At 38.3% G+C, this 22248-nt stretch overlaps 4 protein-coding genes across 4 annotated transcripts; 3 read left to right on the top strand and 1 right to left on the bottom strand.

The window, feature by feature from the left end:
* The first annotated feature begins 472 nt into the window (after nt 1-472).
* On the top strand, nt 473-3186 carry LOC105678821 (uncharacterized). The gene is made up of 4 exons (XM_012378494.2): nt 473-1091; nt 1453-1607; nt 1692-1896; nt 2143-3186. Exons 1-4 carry the CDS (start codon nt 1014-1016, stop codon nt 2182-2184), a joined length of 480 nt encoding a protein of 159 aa, XP_012233917.2. The 5' UTR covers nt 473-1013; the 3' UTR covers nt 2185-3186.
* Nucleotides 3187-4431: 1245 nt separating this feature from the next.
* Nucleotides 4432-5799, top strand: LOC105678824 (larval cuticle protein A2B). Its single transcript, XM_067356918.1, has 2 exons — nt 4432-4990; nt 5270-5799. The coding sequence occupies exons 1-2, from the start codon at nt 4979-4981 to the stop codon at nt 5669-5671; spliced, it is 414 nt and encodes a 137-aa protein (XP_067213019.1). The 5' UTR covers nt 4432-4978; the 3' UTR covers nt 5672-5799.
* Nucleotides 5800-7351: 1552 nt separating this feature from the next.
* LOC105678686 (uncharacterized) lies at nt 7352-9701 on the top strand. Its single transcript, XM_012378195.2, has 2 exons — nt 7352-7734; nt 8002-9701. The coding sequence occupies exons 1-2, from the start codon at nt 7723-7725 to the stop codon at nt 8857-8859; spliced, it is 870 nt and encodes a 289-aa protein (XP_012233618.1). The 5' UTR covers nt 7352-7722; the 3' UTR covers nt 8860-9701.
* Nucleotides 9702-16227: 6526 nt separating this feature from the next.
* Nucleotides 16228-17666, bottom strand: LOC105678685 (cuticle protein 21). The gene is made up of 2 exons (XM_012378193.2): nt 17511-17666; nt 16228-17122 (listed from the first exon to the last, which is right to left on the bottom strand). The coding sequence occupies exons 1-2, from the start codon at nt 17520-17522 to the stop codon at nt 16337-16339; spliced, it is 798 nt and encodes a 265-aa protein (XP_012233616.2). The 5' UTR covers nt 17523-17666; the 3' UTR covers nt 16228-16336.
* Nucleotides 17667-22248: the final 4582 nt, after the last annotated feature.

Below are 22248 nucleotides of genomic sequence, written 5' to 3'. Positions count from 1 at the left end.
CCTATTTCTATTTCCTATTTTGTTTATTGTGCGCAGGATCTGACTTTCATTTCTCACACATACGCAAATAGTGAGTTCTATGTGCGGTGATACTAAACGAATATAGCGGCCCCCCCCCCCCCCCCCGCCGCAAACGTGCTCCCCCGGTACAGCTTGTGCTCCGTCCCTCTATTCCTTAGTCCGTGGTCTCATACAAGTTAAACAAGGCACCGTTACCCCCCCTACATTTAAAATATTTCAAAATTTTTTGAAATTGATTGAAATTTTCTACTTTTTGGTTTTTTAGCTGCTGGCTCCGTAGATTCCATGCTTGTAAATAAATAAATCTTACCTTATTTCTAGTCATCTAACCTCCTCATGTCAAAACGTCCCGCCATACGGTCAACTCACAACATATAACGGCACTGGATCTCCATTATCGCACATGCGCAGAGCTGCACATGCGCATACAACCGGTCCCTAATCGGAACACTGCAACGTGGCCCCTCTCAGGTTTCTCTTTGCATGTAGTAATCAGTAGTAATGCGAAGCGCGGAGCTCACATGGCATACGTGGCTTGTGCATGTGTGCGGTTCTTCCATTCCTGCTGCTGTTGTTGCGTCTCAAATCTAGCGACACTGTTCCGCGCTTCCGTTAACTTTGAATAAAATAGAGCGTTTTGGGTCGTTTCGTTTTGGATAACCGTAACCTTTCTATACATTTATTTTCCCTTCTGGGCTGTTTTGACGATGTTAGGATGCTCGTAAAATATTTAAATAATTGAAACGTGTTTTTAAAAATTTTTGAAAGATTTTTTGTTGAAAAATTCAAAATCGTTAAAGACAAATAAATTTGTAGTAGTAGAACTCAACGTCGAGTCACACAGAGAATTTTCTCTTTTGATTACATTTTCAATAACGACAGTGATAAAGACGGCCAGATAACGGCCGATACTTACCGAATTGCGCGTGTGAGATGTTCGTAACATTATTCCCGTGTTTTTCTTCTGGTGCGACGAGAAAGCGTATACGAGAATGTGGAACCTGGACACATATAAACTCACGCACCCGGAGTTGCTGTCAGAGCACCAGCTTCGTTTGATTTTGGAAAATGTAAGACATATAGGTTAGGTGTGTTTACAAGTCATAGATGCGGCTATCCGTGATTTATTATTTGTTTCTTATTATGTTCATCAATCTGTTTCTTTTTATTTAAAAAAATGTTTAATTATTGACATTACATAGTTAATTAGATATATTCCGTTGAATAGCGATTAAACAAATATACTTTAATTTACATATAGATTTATAAACTAACAAACAGCACAGTAAACAATTGTTTAAAAAGGAACAGTTGTTTACGTGCAGTAGACACTATTCGTTAACGATTATCTATTATAGTTATAGTTTGGTCAAGTTTTAGGTGTATCTACAGTATGTCTTAATTACACATCTGTATTTTTATTCTTTACAGAGTTGCATTGACTTTTCCAATTTTGAGAATTTGGGTAAAACTAAACTATTGGAGATGTATAAACGAGTTGCTATGCCTTTACCTCAGCGGCAGCGTGGGAATGTTAAAGATGTAGATATGGATGTAACACCAGAAAAATCTATTACAGATATTAGGTAAGGTTTTTGTGAATAAAAAATATATGATCTTTATAGAGTGCACAGTTGGTAGTGTTAATGTACAATCTGAATTTTTTTTAGTGATAACGATAACTACAGTTTAACTATAGGATCAAACAAAGCAAATAACAGAATGTCCCAACTATCTCATCCTCAAACAGATAAATTAAAGTATCCTCTTAATGATCAAAAACTAGTACATAAAAAGATTCAATTATGCTCTACGTCAAAAGTAGAAACTGCATGCAACGGAATTAGCAAACGCAGATGCGATGAACAGAATGAGGTATGTATTATTATCTTCAATGACTCACAACGTTCTATATAAGATTTCCGATAATATTTAAATTTTTTATTCTATGAATAGATCTGTTGTGTATATTATAAAATAAAATTAACAAAATATTTAATTTCTTTGAAAGATTATGGTGTAGTTAATATAACATTATTTTTGTAAATCATATTATTATGAAATAATTCTTATTTATAAAGCAACAATGAAAATGGAAATAATGGAATTTAAATGTTTTAGGAAATATTGGCGAAAAAACGTCAGAAGATTACATGGCCATAAGCACAAAGAAAAATTATACTTTGCTTTATTTCTTATCGGAAATTAATGTTAAGAAGTATCATGTTAATGTGACAACTCTATGAACGGTAAAACTTGCCATGTTTGGCCAGTACATAGAGAAAGAACATGAATTATAAATATTTTTTTATAAAATATTCAGATACAAATCTGTTTAACACGTTGAATCATGCTAATGTAAACAATTTGACAAAAATATTAATTTTATTGATAATTTGATCAAGATTTTATATTATTTAGTTTAAATAGTACTATATTATGATGATCTTTGAGGTCACAATGCAAATATAATATACATACTTACGTGTATAATGACAAAGACAGATGGTACATTGAACAAAAATAGTAAATGGTTTTATTTTATACGTTCATGACATTTATATGTAACAAGCATTTCGTATTTATACAATACAAAAGGATCAACTCTTGTAACAATACATGCTATCACTAGATTTGGCAGCTGCTAAAGTATTTCATTACGTACATAATTTAATAAATGTATTCGTAATGTATACGTATTGTTTCGCTAATTTATGTTTTGTTTTCATTAAATATGGATAAATTGTACATATATACGACGTAAATTTCAACAGTATTTCGAAATAATCAAGTCGACAGGAATGAAATGTTCGTTAAGGTGATTTTATTTTTTGTGATGTAGATAAGTAGCATTAAGTGAATGAATTTACTTAAAATGAGTATTGTGCAAAAATACTGATCGTTTATTATTCACGTTATATGTAACGTTTACATGAACATAAAATGAAAATGTCGATTATATTATTATCTGTAAAAATAATTAGAATTTTGTATGCACATATTGCATCAAGAGTGATATGTTTATGTGCTGTGCAAGATTTATACGCAATAATTCTACGTAGCATTACAATTAAGTCTTGATTATATCAATAAATAATATTAATCATTTATATCAATAAATAATATTGTTTGTTTTATATTAAATAAAGTATTGATATGAACAAATGTTTTGTATCGCTTGTCATATTGTGTATAAATATTAACGCCGTATCTTGAAAGCTTTATCTTTGTGAGAAATTTTCCTAATTTTCCTATTTCCGTTTTAAGTAAAAATATGCTCATTTAATTTTTAAAATATTTTTTAATTTTTTCTTTCGCATTTTATATTATTTTACTATACGTTTAACGTGATTCTGTTTGTACTTAATGTTATGCAACACACTGACAATCGCTTGAATCTGTGTGTACGATCCTTTTTCCGGCGCGGCAGGAAGGATGCGAGAAGAAGCATCACAGCGATATCACGTTGCGTAAGCAAGCGGGTTTGCAAACTCGTTTCACGGTCACGATCAGCGCTCTTCCTCTTTAATTATATGTACTGACTCATCTCTGTTTACGGCGGAAAAGGAGCGAAACGAAAATGATTTACACTCTTAACAAGTCCGTAATTTACTATTTGATCAACTGTCAATTCATTAAATATAGATTTATTATTGACAGAAATTAATTTAGAGTTATTTTCAAAGTTTCAATTTCATATGCTAATTAATATGATTAATTTTATTTAAATTAATTTTATTTATGATGTTTAAAAATAATGATTAAAGCGTGGTTCTTAGCTAATTAAACAAGTAAAAGAAAAACACGATTCAATGAATTGACAGTTGATCGAATAATAAATTACGGACTTGTCGAGAGCGTGAATCATTTTTGTTTCGCTCTCTCCGTCGAAAACAGAGATGAGTCAGTACATATAATTAAAGAGAAAGAACGCTGATGTCAGCGATGTTAATTGATCTTGTGCGTGAAAATTATACCTTTCTCTGAAGACCCGAAAGTTGTTCCGAAGTTTCAGTTTTATATGTTAATTAAATATGATTAATTTAATTTTCGTAATTTTTAGCTAATTAAACAAGTTGAAAGAAAAAAAAAACGATCCCGCGATGTCAGCGATGTTTCAATTGATTTTGTGCGTGCCATGAAAATCATACCTTTCTCTGAAGATCCGAAAGCGAAATTTGACTCTCCCATAAACATATTATCGTCTTGCTTGATATTCTCAGCCCGTCACCTCATCGTGACGGAAGCGTTACACTTATAGCTGATACCAAAAACCGTCGGGATTACGCAAAGGTGAAAGCACTGCATAGGAGAATTATTGAACATCTCATTTCCTCCCTCCTTATTTTCGCCGCACATTTTCGCAATCTTGAAAAACATCTGGCGCCAAATTACAGAGTTGTTTTTTATCTTCAGTAAATTCACTTTCGAAAATCTTGCTAAAATTAATACGCCGTGATAACTTGTAATCATATATCGTTAAAATTTATAATGTGTCTCGAGAAACTGGTTTTACACTATTTTTTAGGTAAACGGCGCATAACAACGCTGTAACTTTCAACAGAATTTTTCTTTATTCGAATGATTTCTTACAAATTGAGTTATACCTATTGTTCGATAATACTAATATTTCGATTAACAATACACAATGGATTTTAAGATATTCTGTAAAAGATAACTGTCGAGCGATGTGAGAAATTTAACAAATCGGCCAGCATTTCGGCTCTCACGACTTTCTTCCGTGGCGGCGCGAAGAGTCATAAATCGAGAGCGAAATTTCTGTTATCACATCACGTACTACGCTACTTCGAATGCTGCTTACGATGCAATGAGAGATGCTATCGGCAACCAATGGCCACTCTGATATGTTCCTATAAATACGTTTGTCGCTCCTTGACTGAACGTTAGTCTTGTTCGCGACACGTTTATCGACCCACAGAATTATACCGAACAGAAAATGTGTATCAAGGTACGATAAAGGATCACGTACAACTTTTCATTTAATTCATTGAAATTTGGAATACTTCCGGAACAATTTTTCAAAAGCTTTTCTTTTACTTTGACGTAATATAACAATAAAATGTGATCGCAATATTCTAAATATAACTATAATTATAAAAAATTAAAAAGTAATCATATAAATTTATTAAAAATTATATAGAAATAAATGGAAGAAATTTCTATAATATTTTTCATCTCTCTTTATGTAATATCTGACATTATCACATAATAAATTTACATGTTACAGCCGATAACAATCATCCTGGCAGCGATGCTCGCGATGTGCAAAGGCGCAGCTGTTCCAGCTCAACCGGCCGTTCCAGCTATTCCAATTGCCCCAGCACCCCCGGCTATTCCACTCGCCAAGTTCGCAATTGACACTACAGGCTACGATCCTTATCCCCAGTATACTTACGCCTACGATGTCCAGGACGCGTTAACGGGTGACGCGAAGAGCCAGCACGAAAGCAGAAACGGTGACGTCGTAAGTGGCAGCTACAGCCTCATCGAAGCCGACGGTACTAGACGAATCGTCGAGTATACTGCTGATCCCGTGAATGGATTCAACGCTGTGGTGCGCCGGGAACCGCTGGCGGTGGTGAAACCCGTCGTCAAAATCGCGCCGCCGCCACTCGTTTATCATCCTTGAGAGACATCTCCGTGATAACGCCGGACGAGAACTAGTCACATTATAATTGTACATACAATAATGACGTTGTATTGACAATATATTGTTAATATATTGATTTTTATTAAAAAAATTTTTTATAAACTGTATTAGTGCGAATTAATTTTACCCTGAATACCTTTTTCCATTTCTTGCACGTACTTGAGCTTATTATTACACTAATTTTGGACCAACAGATTTTCCTTCGCGTGGATGTAAAGAAAAGTTTACAATTTACAGTTATATTAATATAAAATTTAGAAAAGCTTAACAAAGAGTTTTACAGTTGTATAAAATAATTTAAAAACTAAAGAGACAAGTCCATGCATATATAACAAAATTCTATTTTCAATTTTTTTATTTATATGCCATACATTATTTGGCACCTTTTTAAAGATAAAACCTTTATTAAAAAATAACAACGAGGAAAGTTCTTTCTAATTGTTTGCGTATATAATAGACATGCAGTGATATGATAAATAATTTGTGTATAAAAAAATAAATATATAACCTGTTAAATTATTTTTATTATAACATACCTGAAATTTTCTCGAGCTATTGCGTAGATTTCCCATATAATTTCTACACACCTTTCACCGATTTTCTGGACAACGGTTAACGATTACGTGTCTGGTAATTAATGCGACAGTATACGTCGATTCATGTTAACAGACTCATCGCCGCTCCCGCTGAATGCGTAATAGAATTTAGTCGATTGCAGGGTGTTCTTTCGTCGAACGACCTTGATAGACCGCCTGTATTCGACATATTGGCACACGGCGCGCGTGCATACGTGCATTGCGTACATTATGCGTATTTCGATTATCAATTGTCTGCTCGCATTCGATTTAGTTGAGTAAGCAATATATTCTTTGTTAAATGTAAAGACTGACAATTTTACAAAAACTTCTTTCCTCGAATGTTACAAAAGTTCAATTTATCAGATGTAATATTAAAAAAAAAAAAGTTAAAAACTATACCATATATCAAGCACAATGTGATAATATCTGTCATGTTAATTAATATTTTAATGTAAACTACTATTTTTAATATGTAGAAAATTTCTTGTTATACAAAATTAACTTTAAATCGCAGTAACATTTTTCCACCGATTAAAAATACGAATAGATATTTAAATATATTAAATATATTACTCAAATTAAAGGAAACTTTAGGTTTATCACTGCCAAGTTTCAGATGTGATATTCCGAAATATGTAAACCTAAAGTTTTTCTTTATAATTTGAGTGATATATTTATTATATTTAAAGCCTCCATTTGTATTATTTCTTATTTATAAGTCTTTTTCTTTCCGAAACATCATTCATCTCACATCAAATTTTCCATCTAATTAAACTTTGGATACGCGATGAAAAAATGAAGAAATGATAACAGTATCACAATACAAGAAAGAATCGTTTAAGAAAATTTACGTCTTAAATGTTATGTACTAATATTTTATAACCCATAAATGTCATAAAATTAAAATTATTTATCGAGCTGCCAATTTCTCGATAAACATACTGTTTCAAAACACTTTTTCTCGCACATAATTATACTTTTATGAAGGGTCAGGAAGCCGAAGAAAAAGAGGATAAGAGTCTTCAGCATGCTCAGACACGCGGTTTCCTCGCGATTTCGTCGGACGGCCTCGAACCGCGTCTTCGGCATGCATATTAACATCCAAGTCAGGTGTACGCGCGGACGTCGGACAATATGAAGAAACATAAACGCGCCGCATATTGGTACAATCACAGTCGGACATTGGTACAACATCGCGGGACCCATTGTACATCGCAATGATCATCGCGGAGGTCACCGCACGGCACCCGAGAAGAAAACATAGAGAAAGAAAGAGAGAGAAAAACACTCGGGGACAGTGTTATAGAGATTAGGTGGGGCGTGTAAGCGTGAATTTCGGCTGCAAAGAGCACCTCGTCCGTCGGATGACACTAGTGCGACAACAACGGTATAAAAGTACGGGCAATCTCGCCCCGAGGCATCAGTCTTCTGTCGATCCTACCGCGAACAATCATGGCCGGCACGGTAAGGGTAGCTGGGAGAATAGCATAGAGAAATTCTACTTCTAATTCCACTTCGGAAAATAACATTTCGCAATTGACTTTATTCAATCTAACTACGTGCGCGCGCGCGCAACGGTCGCGTTGAACATCAAAGGCTGCAAAGGCGCGTCGAACAATAGCTTTCAGATACATTCTGCGCGAGACGTTAGAAAAGTACGCGTCGATGCTTAAAATAAAATTTCCAATCAAACGAAAATTTGATAAACCGTACGGAACGATGGATTTTCAGCTCTTCGTGTTCTTGGGACTGGCGGCGTTCGCCCGAGGGGCGGTGATTCCCGCCGTGCCGCTGGCGGCGACAGCGCCCTTCGCGAAGTTGGAGGAGTTCGACGCGGCGCCGCAGTACAGCTTCGCATACGACGTGCAGGACGCGATAACCGGCGACTCCAAGGCTCAATACGAGACCCGCAACGGCGATCTCGTCCAGGGTAGCTACAGCTTGATCGAGGCCGACGGCACGCGCCGTATCGTCAAGTACACCGCGGATCCGATCAACGGCTTCAACGCGATCGTCAGCAGGGAACCGGCGACGGTGGCCGCGATCGCGACGCCGGTTCTACCGCTCAGACCGGCTGCGCTGACCCCCGTCGCCTTGCCGGCCGCTCCCGCGCCAGCCGCGCCGTCGATCCCCGCCATCGGGCCCGATTCCGACGTCGAGGTGGTCGAGGCTCGATCGGGTCCTCTGACGAAGCCGACGCCGCGCGATCAGGAGATTCAGCGCCAACAGTTGCGACAGCTGCAGCGGCTGCAGGATCAACAACGCCAGCAGCAGCAGGAGCAGCAACTGCGACAGCTGCAGCGGCTGCAGGATCAACAACGCCAGCAGCAGCAGGAGCAGCAACTGCGACAGTCGCAGATTCAGCGCCAGCAACAGTACCCGGCGAAGGAGCAACAGCAGGAGCAACAGCAGCAACGAATAATCGCCCAGCCGCAACAACAACCGATCGCGAGCGCTCAACTGACAGGCATCCCCGCTACCAGGGCCGTCATCGCTCATCCCTACGCCGCGTACAGTGCGACGTACTCCTTGCCCTTCGCATACGCCGCACCCCTCACAGGTCTCGCGCCCGCCCCCGCGTTGACGTGAACCACTTGTCCACCGAATTGCACCCGCCACTCCCACGACCCGTTATTTGTACCCTTTATTACAATCAAATTGCAATAAATCCTCTGCCATGAGTTACTTGTAAAAGCATCGCTCTCTTTTTCAAATTTTTTTACGCAATAAATCCTTCCGTGAAAGTCCCATTTTTACGAAAAATGCAAAAGTAACGAAAAAAAGTAAACAGAATGTTGCAAGAAACTGAACAATAAAAGGTTGTCATAATCGATTCTATCGATTATGTCGTAAGTCGCGCATAACGTGTACTACAAACATCGAGTGCAACAAAGTAAAAGCGGCGAGCTTCGGACGTGCGTCGATCAATGTCACCGATTCCCGCGAATCGATCGCGAATTGTTCGGTCAACCGTCACGTCGCGATGCCCGATCCGCCGCGCGTTCGCCAATTATGTAAGTTCTCGGGTTCGTTGTTACGCGCACCGGACTCCGTCGTCGTAAGAATTTACGCAAGAAGCCGCGCATTTGTGTGTACGCGACCTTCGCACAAAACATTCAACTTCGATCCGTATGAGAAAAAAAATTATCATTATAATAATTGGTCACTAATAAAATACGCCAATGAAATATTACCGTCGTCTGTGATAAATGTCTTTTTTACATTGCGTACCTCTCGATCGTATTTCGCAATAAAAAATATCTTCTTTAAAGCACATGCCATCGCCGACTTTTTTCGAAAGCGCACTCTCATGTGAAATCATGTGCCTGAAAATTATGTCAATTATTTAGCAAAAAGAAGAACATTAAAATGAATGTTGTGGATAAAATTAAATTCTGCGCAATTAAAGCTCTTCCAATTGAAATTAATTAATAAAAAATACAAATGCTAGAAAAGTTCATTAAATCAATTAATAAAAAAATTAATATATTGATATGTAGACTCCGTTTTTATATATCGAAATAGAACGTAAACAAATTTTGCATTAGCATCTTTCCAAATATCACATTATTCTACAATGTAAGTAGTAAAAGTCGGCGCGAGTCAGGCACGAGCCAGACGCGCCAGTTGCAACCAATGCGTCTGACCACATATCAGCGAATGACGCTTACTACTGCAATCCTTCTGCAACGAACGTCCGAAATATATAAAAAAAGGCATATAAATAATTAAAATTATTAAAATGGTTATGTGTTGATTTATATTATCTTATCTTAATTATCAATTTATTTATAATCAATTAATATGCATTAATATGCATTACTTTTATGCTACTACATTCCATGTAATAAGAAATCCACCGCGGTATTCAGCCAATCTGCATTTATTGTGTTTCCCAAAATATGGAATGTATCATAAACACTTTAAAGCGTTACGTTAATTCTTTCAAGCAATTATTGCGTTAATTGAAATAAAATTCATGTTGTTATGTTTTTTTACGGCATTTTACGGCGATTACATCACCGACACGTAACTGGATTATTCGCGAGGAAAGTGACGTCGTTTTCTCTCCGACGTGTTAAAAGACGGAGTGCAGCTAACGAAAATATTGCCGGTGGAACGAAGAAAGCACGACGAGAGCGAATGGTTCGTGCGTGCGGATCGACTTTCACCAAACCAAAAACGCGACTGCAGCAGCGCGCGGCCGTCAAAGAACCGCGCCCAATGTCACTATGTAATCGCGCACCTCGTAATCGCACACTGTATTACGTACGCACGAAAGACCGGTTCACTTCTGACAAAGAGACCGGTCGGAATCCGATCGGGTAAGCGATCGCCCTGGGCAAAACCGATATGTTCCTTGTTGATTGTAATATAAGCGGTGACTCGACTGCAAACCAATCGTTTTCGCAGAAAATTGACAAATAAAATATTAAATTTTACGTATTTCTTGTTTACCTCTGCGAACAATTGAAATAAAATTATTACTGTGGAAAGATGTAATTTATTTTTTACGCACACGCACTTATTATATTTCTACATTCTGGAAAAATATTTAATCATTTGACTGAATATGTAAATGTACAAAATGTGCGAATATGTTCGTAAATAGCGATTATTAGCATTTTATATTTTTTTTCTCTTTCATATTCATATTTCAAGTTTTAACTTAAAATATCAATTTAAATGCAAAAATATTCTGCATCCATAACTGTTCAAGAAAATTGAATACAAAAATGTTTCGCATGAATAACTGCTGAAGAAAAGATTGCCTTAATTCAAACTCAATAAACATTCCTTAACACGCGATCTATTTATTTCTATTATAATAAGCTACTTTTCTCACAACAGCAAATCGTGTGCTTCTTCAATCATAAGTTCATTGCAAAATTGATTGCGCATCATGAATGTGATACACGAAAGTGCGGCAATCTAATGTGTCGCTATTAGCGGTTGTCTTTCAATTATCAAAACATGCACGTAGTGTTTGCGGTAACTGCAACTATGTCGTGATCGGAGTACATTTAATTCGATGAATTAAGCGGACGCTGTTGCATCCACTCACAATTCAATTTATCTTGGCATTATCTTCCATGCAGAAAATATTTGTTATGTACGTTTAAAAAAAATACGCACATTAAAATAATCGATAAATTATTATAAAACTTTGACTCTATTTTTAATCAAGAAATACATATATTTATCAATTAAAAAAATAGAGGAAAGATATTAACTTCTTCATATTTCTATTTTGAAATATATTATTATGAGATATTATTCTGCTGTGCGAATAATATTAAAAATTAATGTCTACAAAGTGACTTAAAGAGTCGCGAAATCAAACTGAGAGGCGGATGGATACAATGTACTCTCCGCTTTAAACGGATGTTTCCTTCGAGGCGAATAGGATCCTGCACGACCCTCGCCGATTAAGGCTACGCGCTTTTTTTTTTATCATTTGCCACGCCAGTGCAAATCAAGGTCACCAACGAAAGTGAAAAAAAGAGCCGAATGAGAACCGCGCGTACTTAATGCAAGCCGATTGCATTCCTCGAATGTATCAAAAAACCATCACAGTCAGTCGATCTTCGCGCTTCCCATAAATCATCTCGTCGGAGATTCGCGCGGGAGATGCAAGATAAAATTTAATGTCGACTCATCTATCAACGATATTTCTTTGACCCCATCATTTCTCATTGATGCGCCGCACGATACGATACACCACGCGAGATTAAAGTGCACAAACGAAGCAAGTGTTATGCTTGTCAAGTCGGTCCGCTGGTTGTTTATGCTAATTATCGCGCTTTGGATAAACTGTCAAAGATAATGAAAAATGCGAAGAGAAATATAGAAGGTATATCTTATATTCGCAAAAAAAACATTGACATCATCATTAATAAATTATTACGCGAGAAATGGAACAACGCCATAAATTATCGATGAATGATATATTTTATGAGTATAATATTTTAAAGTGTAAAATATGTATTTTATATTACGTTATCAAAAACGCTCATAACAATTCAGCTTAAAAGCGGCAATTTCGCAATTGCGATTGTGGCGATTCGTTTTTATTGGAAATGTAATATCGCCGCATGATTTCTCTCGCTTTTGAAAGTCGCTTTGTCTTGTACGTGTGCGCCACAGTTTTCGCAAATGTGCGCGACCAGATGAATTTATAATTGGCTCATTCTCACACACGGAACAAGAAACTGCCGCAAGAAGTTGCGAAGAGTTCGATTGAAATATGAGATCAGGATCGACCAATAAATATTAATTACACTCAAAAAAATGATCTTGCAATAATAGCTAAAATTTTCTAGGTGTAAAAAATTAACTAAAACAGACAAATGATTAGCAACTGTTGTGATATTGCATATGTAATTACTTAATCAGTTTAGATGACAGAAACAGAATATATATCTGTATTGTTTGTGAACTTTAAAAAGAAAGTTTCTTTAAAGCGCCTATCTATATAAGATCAATCACGTGTTAGATCATGCAATGAATAACATTTAGCAATGGTACCTAAATTTTTCAGAAGCTATTGCTAGAACATTACTGTTATAAATTCTATATGTGACAAACAATGTTTTCACAGATACGAAAAATAGCGATACATTCTTGTTGCGATATCTAGAAATCTAACTACATCAGCGAAATATTTTTTTGAGTGTAGGGACCGTGAAGAAGGCGATGTACGTGAGCGATATGCGTCGCTCGCTATAACTCGATTGCGTGTGCGAATTTGCATCTCTAATGACTGATCTCGTCATAAAAAGCAATTATCTTTAATTGTTATTTAGCTAATTTTTTCCTCTTAACTCTACTTATAAAAGAAAGCATGTGTAATAAATTTTTTTGCAGTTTTCTCAAAAATGAAATCGTCTCACTTCTGCGAAACGTAATTCAGTTACTTAAAAGCACGAATATCATAACAAAGATGAAGGATAAAAAATAAACAAAGTGGAAATCAAGATAAAAATCGGAGAGGTAGCAGGCCTATTCAGAACCTTAGCCTTGAAAAGCTAGTGGACTCTATGCTCGATCAATGCTTGATCAATAAAATGACCCTGATATTATTATTAAACTGGTAATGGAGTGCGTGAGCAATAGCCTTAATGGGCAAGGTCGTTGTTACGGAATTGTTTCGACACGCACTTTGCTATATCAATATCATTCTTGTGGAATCGCCGGCCGAACAATACACACGCTTGCATGTGTGCGCTTCCCGAAAAGCGTGCGCGGTCCGCGCCCTGTTACGCAACACAATTTAAATCGAGGCCTGGAATTTGGACGCCTTTCTCCCATGGCAAATGGATTCGGGGCCGCGAGTGAACGAGCGAACTCGAATTTGGTGGCGTGCACACGTAATTCTTCTTCCTACGTTTCTCTCACGTGCCGTGCGTCGTTTCGCGCGAAATTTGCGAGCCGCTGTTCCGGCGCGGCGCAACTTCAACGATTATGAAAAGATCCATTGTTGTCATTTATCACGAAAATGTAAATACAACAATAAAACGTCTAAAAATATGATTGATTATGCTCTGTAGCATATATTAAAGAAGAAAATAATTGCAATTTTAATGCTTAATGATTACATCACCTTAATCGAATCGAATTATCGGAATCTTATCGGAATCGAAACATTGTGTTTCCAAATTATGTAAATTATTGACAATCTGAAATATAATCATCCTCGCTGCTAATTAACGTGATTAACAGAGCGAGTATAATGTGTGAATCAATGCGTACAATATTCAGACTTTTTATCAGATCAAGTTGAATTAACGCGATTCACGCCGCGCGTTGTGCGAGTCATCGGTCGGCAGAATACGACTTTGCATTTACAAAATCGGCGCTTTTCCATTGTCATGTTACCCGCGATACTTTAAGCGATGCAACGGCACTTTTGCAATCGGTCCCGATCGGGACCGGCGAACAAAAGTGGAGCTTCGCACGCGATCCTTGCGCCGTCCGCGCGTCAGGGCGGTGCTCGAGAAAGGACGAGCGAAAAGCGGAGAAAGTGGGTCAATTCTGACGAACGCCAGAAATAGCGTGAGTGCCGCAGTATTACGCACGAAAGTTTACCCCATGCGTCAAGGGCACGTGCGGCCTGTCCGGACCAAGGATATTGCGTTCGACAGCGAGAACGCTTCATTCCGGGTTTATTTCGCAAAATCTGTTTGATTCGCCGAGGCCGTTCGACTTTGAATAGATTTTAGATTTCATAAAAACTGGTTTACGAAAAACCGGCAACAATTTATACGATTTAAAGGCTCTGAAATTCGCGGCGAAGGTTTCCGACGATGTGCAATAAACGTCGCGGAGCAAGAAAGGCTAAAGTTGCAACAAAATGTCTAGTGTTCTACTCACGTACGCGCGGATTTCTACTCTCTCATTAAAAAAGAACTCATCCACACATTCCACAATGCATGAATTTAAAGTTAATCCATACATTCCACAATGGGTGAATTGCGTTTAAAAGTCGCACGTCGCAAATGCGGCGTAGAATTCCCTCTGAGATAACAATTCCAAATCGCGAGTATGTCAGCGTCGAAACGATGCGAAATAGATTCCGGCGAGGAGTTTCGACATCGCATCGTGAATTTATATTAGCATGACGACATAGAACACAATACGAGTTGCAATAGCGAGCTAGAATGTCGCATATGACGTACACGATTAGCACATCATGTGGTGTGGTAATCGCTCGATATCTAAGATTTCGATTGTTCTAATTATATTTCCAGTTCGCTTTCCTTTTTTCAGAAATTTTGAATAATAAAAAGAATAAGTTTTCAAACAAAGATTGTCACGTGAAATTTCTCTGATTAATATAAAGTGATTTGCTCGCTGAAGATAAGTAAAATATGAGCTTAACACACATGTAAAAATTTCATCAATTTTTTTGATATTTTTGACTTATTAAAAAAATGTGTAATCTTGGAAGCTTCTTTGAGAATTAAAAGTGAAATAAATATGGCAAATTATATGTCAATTAAAAGAATTACATATGTACGAATGTTGTTATGATAGTCAGATAATCATTATGCAAATGCGACAAAAAGATTATGTTTTGAAAGCTTTGAGACTTAAAGATTGCAAGTAGAACATTTTAATTATGGCAAATTATAATATCTTGATTAAGTGAATTATATACGTTATAAATACCAGATGATAATTATGCGAATGTGATAAAAAAAATTGCAAATTTAGGAAGTTTTGGGAAAGGTTGTGAGCAGAACATTCCAAATGTGCAATGCAAATTATAATGCATCGATGAATGAAATTACATACGCACGAAAAATTACATACGTATGTTGTAAAGGTCAGATGGCCATTATGCAAATGTGACATAATAAATATAAATTATTTTGATCAAAATTGGCCAGACTTATCAGGTTAACACCTTCCATTTCAATTTACATACATAACTTGTGCATATTAAAAAAAAAATGTTCACTTAACGTGTCCATATCTAATTATACATCATTATATCCGTATACATTTTTTAATATGCAAATAATATGTTTTTATTTTTATTCTTGCGATTTTTTAATTTTAACTGTCAGCGTCTATAATAATACGTTTGCGGTGTTATAATTATTCAGTAAATGTAGTCCATTACCAAATTAATATTCTTTCTTCACAATTGCGTGTTACACATAATTCAATGTTTTTATACATATATAATTGCAAACATTTCATGATATTTGATGTTGAATCATTTTTATCATCGATGCAAACATTTATAAAAGATTTAAGAAATTGCTTGTTACATTGAAAAAAAAGAAGAACTATAATTATATAATTAACTTATATATATATATATATTCAATGTTAAGTAAACAAATTTAAAAAAAATATAAACTATATACACATATGTATTATCATAGTACAGTGAAAAAAAAAACGGGAAATAGGTTGATGAGGTCTCACATAAGCAAATAATCCCGATTACGTATGTAATTCCTTTAATCAGTCACACAGAAAAAAAAACATACATGGTATAAAAATAAATAAGTTCGGCCTGAATCGACGACATGAGCTGGTGCGATCAACGCGATCAGTGGACGTAGGCGGCAGGGGCGGCGTAGGAGAGTGGTGTGGCGATCTTGGCGAGGGGGGCGGAATGCGCGGCGTACGCTAACGGGGCGGCGTGCGCGGCATAGGCAACCGGGGCGGCGTGCGCGGCATAGGCAACCGGGGCGGCGTGCGCTGCATAGGCAACCGGGGCGGCTTGCGCGGCATAGGCAACTGGTGCGGGATGCGCGGCGTAGGTGATGGGTGCGGGATGCGCGGCGTAGGTGATGGGTGCCGCGGCGTAGGCAGGGGCGGCGAGTTTAGCTACGGGTGCGGCGTAGGCGAGTGGAGCGGCCAACTTGGCGACCGGCGAGGCATAAGCGAAGGGTGCAGCAGCGATCGGCGCGGCCAGCTTGGCGGGCGCGGCGTAGGCGAGGGGCGCGGGTGCGACGTGTGCGGCGGCAACGGCTTTCACGGCGACGGCGGCGGGTTCCTTGCGCACTACGGCGTTGAATCCGTTGACCGGGTCGGCGGTGTAGTCGACGATGCGCCTGGTGCCGTCGGCCTCCAGGAGGGAGTAGCTGCCCTGGACGAGGTCGCCGTCGCGGGTTTCGTGCTGACTCTTGGCGTCGCCGGTCAGACTGTCGTGCACGTCGTAGGCGTAGCTGTACTGGGGATGCGGGTCGTAGTCGGCGTCGATGGCCTTAGCCACTACGGCCTTGGCGACGGGCGCGACAGCGGCGACCGGAGCCGCGGCGTACGCCAGAGGAGCGCCGGGCGCGATAATGCCGGCATTGGCGGCAGCCACGAGGGCGGCGAAAGCGACGAACTAAAAAAGATTGTAGATTAGAATCTGTCCTTACACAATTCTCTTTTTTTTTTCTAATAGATTTACTTGAAAGTCACATAGATAAGTAATAGACAAGTAACAGTAAAAATTGCGATACTCTTGAAAGAGAACGTTTTTCTCGGACGAAAAACATTTAATAGTTATAAAAAGATTGATTCCAAACTTAAACTGGTCTCAAACTTTGATATACACTTTAGAGTCCGCGAAAATCAGTTTCGATCATTGTTCACTCGTAATTTTGACTATCCAAAAGTGAATTGCCATAGTGAACCTCTTTCAAAAGTTTCTCGAGTTGTCACAACCGAGTCTAATAGACTTTACGCGCAGTTGAACAGACTCGGCGGATCTTCCGCCACCCTCTACCCACCTTGAACGCCATTGTTGAGTAGATTTGATTGGTTTGGATCGACCAAAGCGAGACTGATGATGCGCAGTGTTGATCGCGGCCGCTTTATATACCCGGCGGATCCGGACCACCACCTTATGGATCCCCACCGTCGAACCTGGGCTGCCGGACTTTGAAAGTTCGCCAGCGTTGACATCGCTGCGGCCGACCGCACTTGAACTTGGCCGGCACTTCTCCCGCAACCCTCACTCCCGATCGCGAATGTAATAGAAGGATCTATCACGGCGCACAGTTCTTCGAGCAAAAACGGAAATAGTTGGGAACGACTCGACTTCAACGCACAGTTCGATAATAACGATGATATTAATTTCTCTCATTTTTGAGAAATAATGCACCACAACATGTGGTGCATTATTATTAACAAACGAGATAAAAATAGAGTTAAATTCTTCAAAAGTAGGTCTCATATTAATTGCACAAAAAATATGCAATTAAATAGAATATTATATAAATTGGAGCGACAAACAGATGAGCAATATGATAATAATAAGCAAATTCAAAAATAAATGACGAGAGTCTTTATCGTTTAAGACATCATTCAATAAGATAGATATGTTCGCTATTATAGGCGAAAGGGAACATTTTAATGACAATAATACTTCAATTCTCCTTGCCACGCACTTTCTCTGTTCCCTAAGAGTTTCGACACTGAAGAAGGCTCTTCTAAAATTACAGTCGAAAGTGAAGGGCCAGTCAGTAAGGGCGTGTGCCGTAAGGGCGCGCAAATACACGATTATTTGCAGATATAATTGCTTATCACTTAACATCTATTTCTTATAGTATTCAATTTGCATATTTATGGCTATAATTGTGCAATTTCGCGGCATGTGTATCCGTCTGGCACTGTACATTGCCGATCATTTTTCATGCGCAGTCCTTGAGCAGTAAGGCATTAATAAAAAATTTTTAAATTATAATGCAAGATTCTAATTAAAGTTTGCAGTAAAAAAGAAAATAGATACATTAATTTCCGAACAATCGAGAAAAAAAACGTGCTCTGCGTGTCTCGATGACAGGTTGAGCCTCAATCCGCCCGCAGTGTTACATATGTATTCTTGAAGTATGATTTTGATTATTCTTACAATAACTGTAGTATAATACAGATCGCCAAGGCTTGTTATTTCGAAAAATATTTTTGCGTGTCAGAAGTCTTGTCTTAATTTTCTCTATTCAAATCTGTTTCAATAACTATAACCGATTGTCTCGAAGTTGATCCTTGAATGCTCATACACATATAAATAAGTTTCTAAATATTTCAAAATTTAGGAAAAAATTCTCAAAATGTTACTCCCTGTTTTGTAATTAAGATTAATTAGGACATTCTAAAAATATTCAGTTATATCTCTATCAAGTGGAACATCTACATAGGCGAAGAAACTATAATTACCAGTCGCGAAACTTTCTGATATACATAAGTATATCTGCCGAATGTGTCGCGACAGACAGGATACGCGTTGTTGCGTCATATCATCTATCATCGGAGTTCGTGCGACGGCCAGAAAGAGAGAAAGAGAAGGAAAAAAGAGCGAGAAAGAAAGAAGTGGAGCACTTTCATAAAGAAAAAAATAGGTGGGCCGCCCGAATATCGCGTGGTGAGGCCTGCCTCGATCGATTGCAGGCCCGCGGGCATTATCGAGCAACCTCGTGCCAATCGAGACTCGAGATTTCGCTCGTCACCATCGCTCGGTTTTTGTCGCAGCTCTGGCCCACCGTCCGCGATATCGGCATGAAATCGTTCGAACTTCGATCGATATCTCAATCCATCCCTGAACTCGATGCGGGGATACGTTTTCTCGGACATATCAAAACGATTGTACAAGGATACCCAAGGTTCGAGTCAATATTCTTCGAGATTTCGACTTTCCTTATTTTCTCGCCTAAAAACAGACTCGGGTAAAATTTAATTGATCGATCGATCATGTCAATCATTTATTTTTTCATCACATTAGTTCGATGTTCGGCAACACTTATTGGGGAATTTAATTGATACCGACAATGTAATCGGATCAGGATAATTTCGCATGATTTATCGCCGCGCATTCGTGATACATCGCGGTTAGCGATCAAAGTGTGTTTTAATAACGTTGTTTTAATAACGTGATTCTTTTAACGCGCCGAGAAGACGCACTCGTCGTTCACCATATAGGGGACAATTTACGAGGTATAAACGCCAACCGACCGTCGTTCTCTCTTCGTCACCTTTCTTTTCGTGTTCGAAGCATTAAAGAAAAAAAAAAAAAAAAAAAAAAAACGAAAAGGGAAAGAGACTTGTCGGCTTTGATTCGGCCGATTATGGCACTGAAGGTCGCAGAAGGAAGTCTGGCGCACGGCAGTGACCGGCAGCAGTAAATTATATACCGGATGACCCGGACATTGAAATCGCTCGTCTTTTTCTCGCCTTTTTCTTGAACGAAAACCTCTCAATCCGAATCCACCGCGTCAATTATCCAGTGTGGAGTCTTGCTGCAATTTGAAACCGAGTCGTGATCGTTGTATTTTAGCGTATAATGCTATGTATCTTTCTCATTTAGATGTTAAAATCGACGACCTTCGTTTCTCTCGCCGCGCAAAAATACGTGTGAGTGGTTCTGTATCTTTCACTCAATCGATATTGAAAAATGCGATACACTCCGTTCCAGTGTAACAGGTACGATAAAATAAAACTCGCGGCATGGAGATAACGAGTTCTTTGTTCGGCGTGCACAGAAATACTTTTTCTACATTTGCCGCCAATCTTGCAGGCGCTCCTTTTATTCCCTCGTAAGACCTTTGTAATTTTATGACTCGTGCACACGCGTGCATGTGTCAAATTGAAACGCAATGTGCAATTAAATTCTATAAATTCTCCTTTGTGCCTTATAATCGAATTTCCATAAATTTTTATCACTTCCGAGTAAAGTTCGTGTTCTTGTCACGCATACACATGTGCCGGTTGATTGTACATGTTTCGAGAGATCCAGGTGATACAATCCATCAGGCTACAAAATTACATGAAACGACGTTTCGCAACGTCGTGCATAATTATCTGAGTTTGGGATACTCAGCAGGCAGCCTACATATCCATTAAGTTCTGGTTGGGTGTCGATCGGCACACTGTCGAGCACTTTGTCGAGCGTTCACGCAAGTTGATGCAAGTAGCATCGTGTAATCTCTTATTGCACAGTGCTGTGCAACTTGTCGCATCAATTAAATTGCGTTTCGCATCACAAGAAGAATGCCTATTGAGACAAAAACTAGGAAGCAAGTAAAAAAAATTTCGACAAAGACAAATGGGATTTTCACGCCGCGCCTTCCATTTCTTGACATTATTGGCGAAATATTAAAAATCGCTAATCTAAATGTAATCTAAAAATAATATCAATGTTCGGTAAATTACATCAGAAGTAGAATATTTCAAAGACTGTTATTAGAAAATTACCGCTTATTTACGGAATAATTATATAGAATATAATTAATGTAATAATTATGACGTGTGCTAAATAATACTCGACGCTGCCGAAGTTTTTTGTTCATGACAAATAAATCAAAGTTCTATTGCGTATATGCATAATGCGGTAACATTTTCGGCGCTAATGGTTACTTCAATTTTCGAAATCGCTAATTGCAGACTTTCATCGTCGATTAAAGAAGTTATCTCACAAGGACGTTGTGTGTCGCCATTGCGTATCCACTAACGTCATTTCTAAGCGAGCATGACAAGCGTGAAGAAGAGCTTCGCGATACGTGCAGCCTCAATGTAGATCAGAATGTCCGGGGCCGCGCGAGTAGTGTAGGATTAATAAACGCGCGGCATTAAAGTCACCGAGCGCGAAGAAAAATTCGTGAAGAGAACGCGCGGAATGATAGATGAGCCCTATGAAATCTCTATTAATTCACTGATCATTCAAGACTCTTGATAAATCCGAGAAGAATGTCTTCATAAAGAAAGCGAGAAAAGAAAGTCATGCTGTGGGATTAATAAACGCGCGGCATTAAACTCATCGAGCAAAGACGAGCTGAGAAAAATTCGTGAGGAGAATAGAATGTTAGATGAATTTGATTATGGGCCAAGATTTCCAGTCATAAGCTTAATATAAAGAGCATTCATAAGAAGCACTTGATCAGACTCGGTAATTATGTAACTGTGAAAGAAGACGTATTTAAAAATAAAAAATAAAATGTTGATATTAAATGGTATTTTAAAGATTGGTGTTGTATAAAGTGCACAATTTTGTAAGCAAAAAAATAATATGGCAATCTTTCTTATGGAAAGTCTTAAATTGTAGCAAAAAATATAAGTATTACAAGGTCTTGGCGATCGTGAACAGATAAACCGTAAACATCAATACGAGAAATTATTACTTGATACGGTGTTCGTAATTACTATCTTCGTTAATTTATAATTTGGGCGTGATCCGATAAATTATATTATTTCATTCTATATTCGAAACCTCATGCGAGAATCGACGACCTCGTCTGATCTAAAGCACTCGATGAGATAAGACGATTGCATAGCGAGAGAAAAGAAAGGAGAAATGTAGACGGCGCGAAAATAAGTGCTCCGTAATAAGCCTCGATAGACCGAGCGGGGGAGGATTAGGTAACTCGCAAGGACGTGGCCTAGTCGCCGACGAAGACGGGTTACGGTATCGACAACGACGACGACGGCGGCGCCCGAGAAGAGAAGCCCGACCCCGGGACCAGGTCTCGTCGCTCTCGT

The sequence above is a fragment of the Linepithema humile genome, chromosome 6 (assembly GCF_040581485.1).
Source record: "Linepithema humile isolate Giens D197 chromosome 6, Lhum_UNIL_v1.0, whole genome shotgun sequence".
In the NCBI taxonomy this organism is placed as follows: Eukaryota; Metazoa; Arthropoda; class Insecta; order Hymenoptera; family Formicidae; genus Linepithema; species Linepithema humile.
Note: the sequence above shows the minus strand (reverse complement) of the source record. Positions and strands in the feature narration are given on the sequence as shown.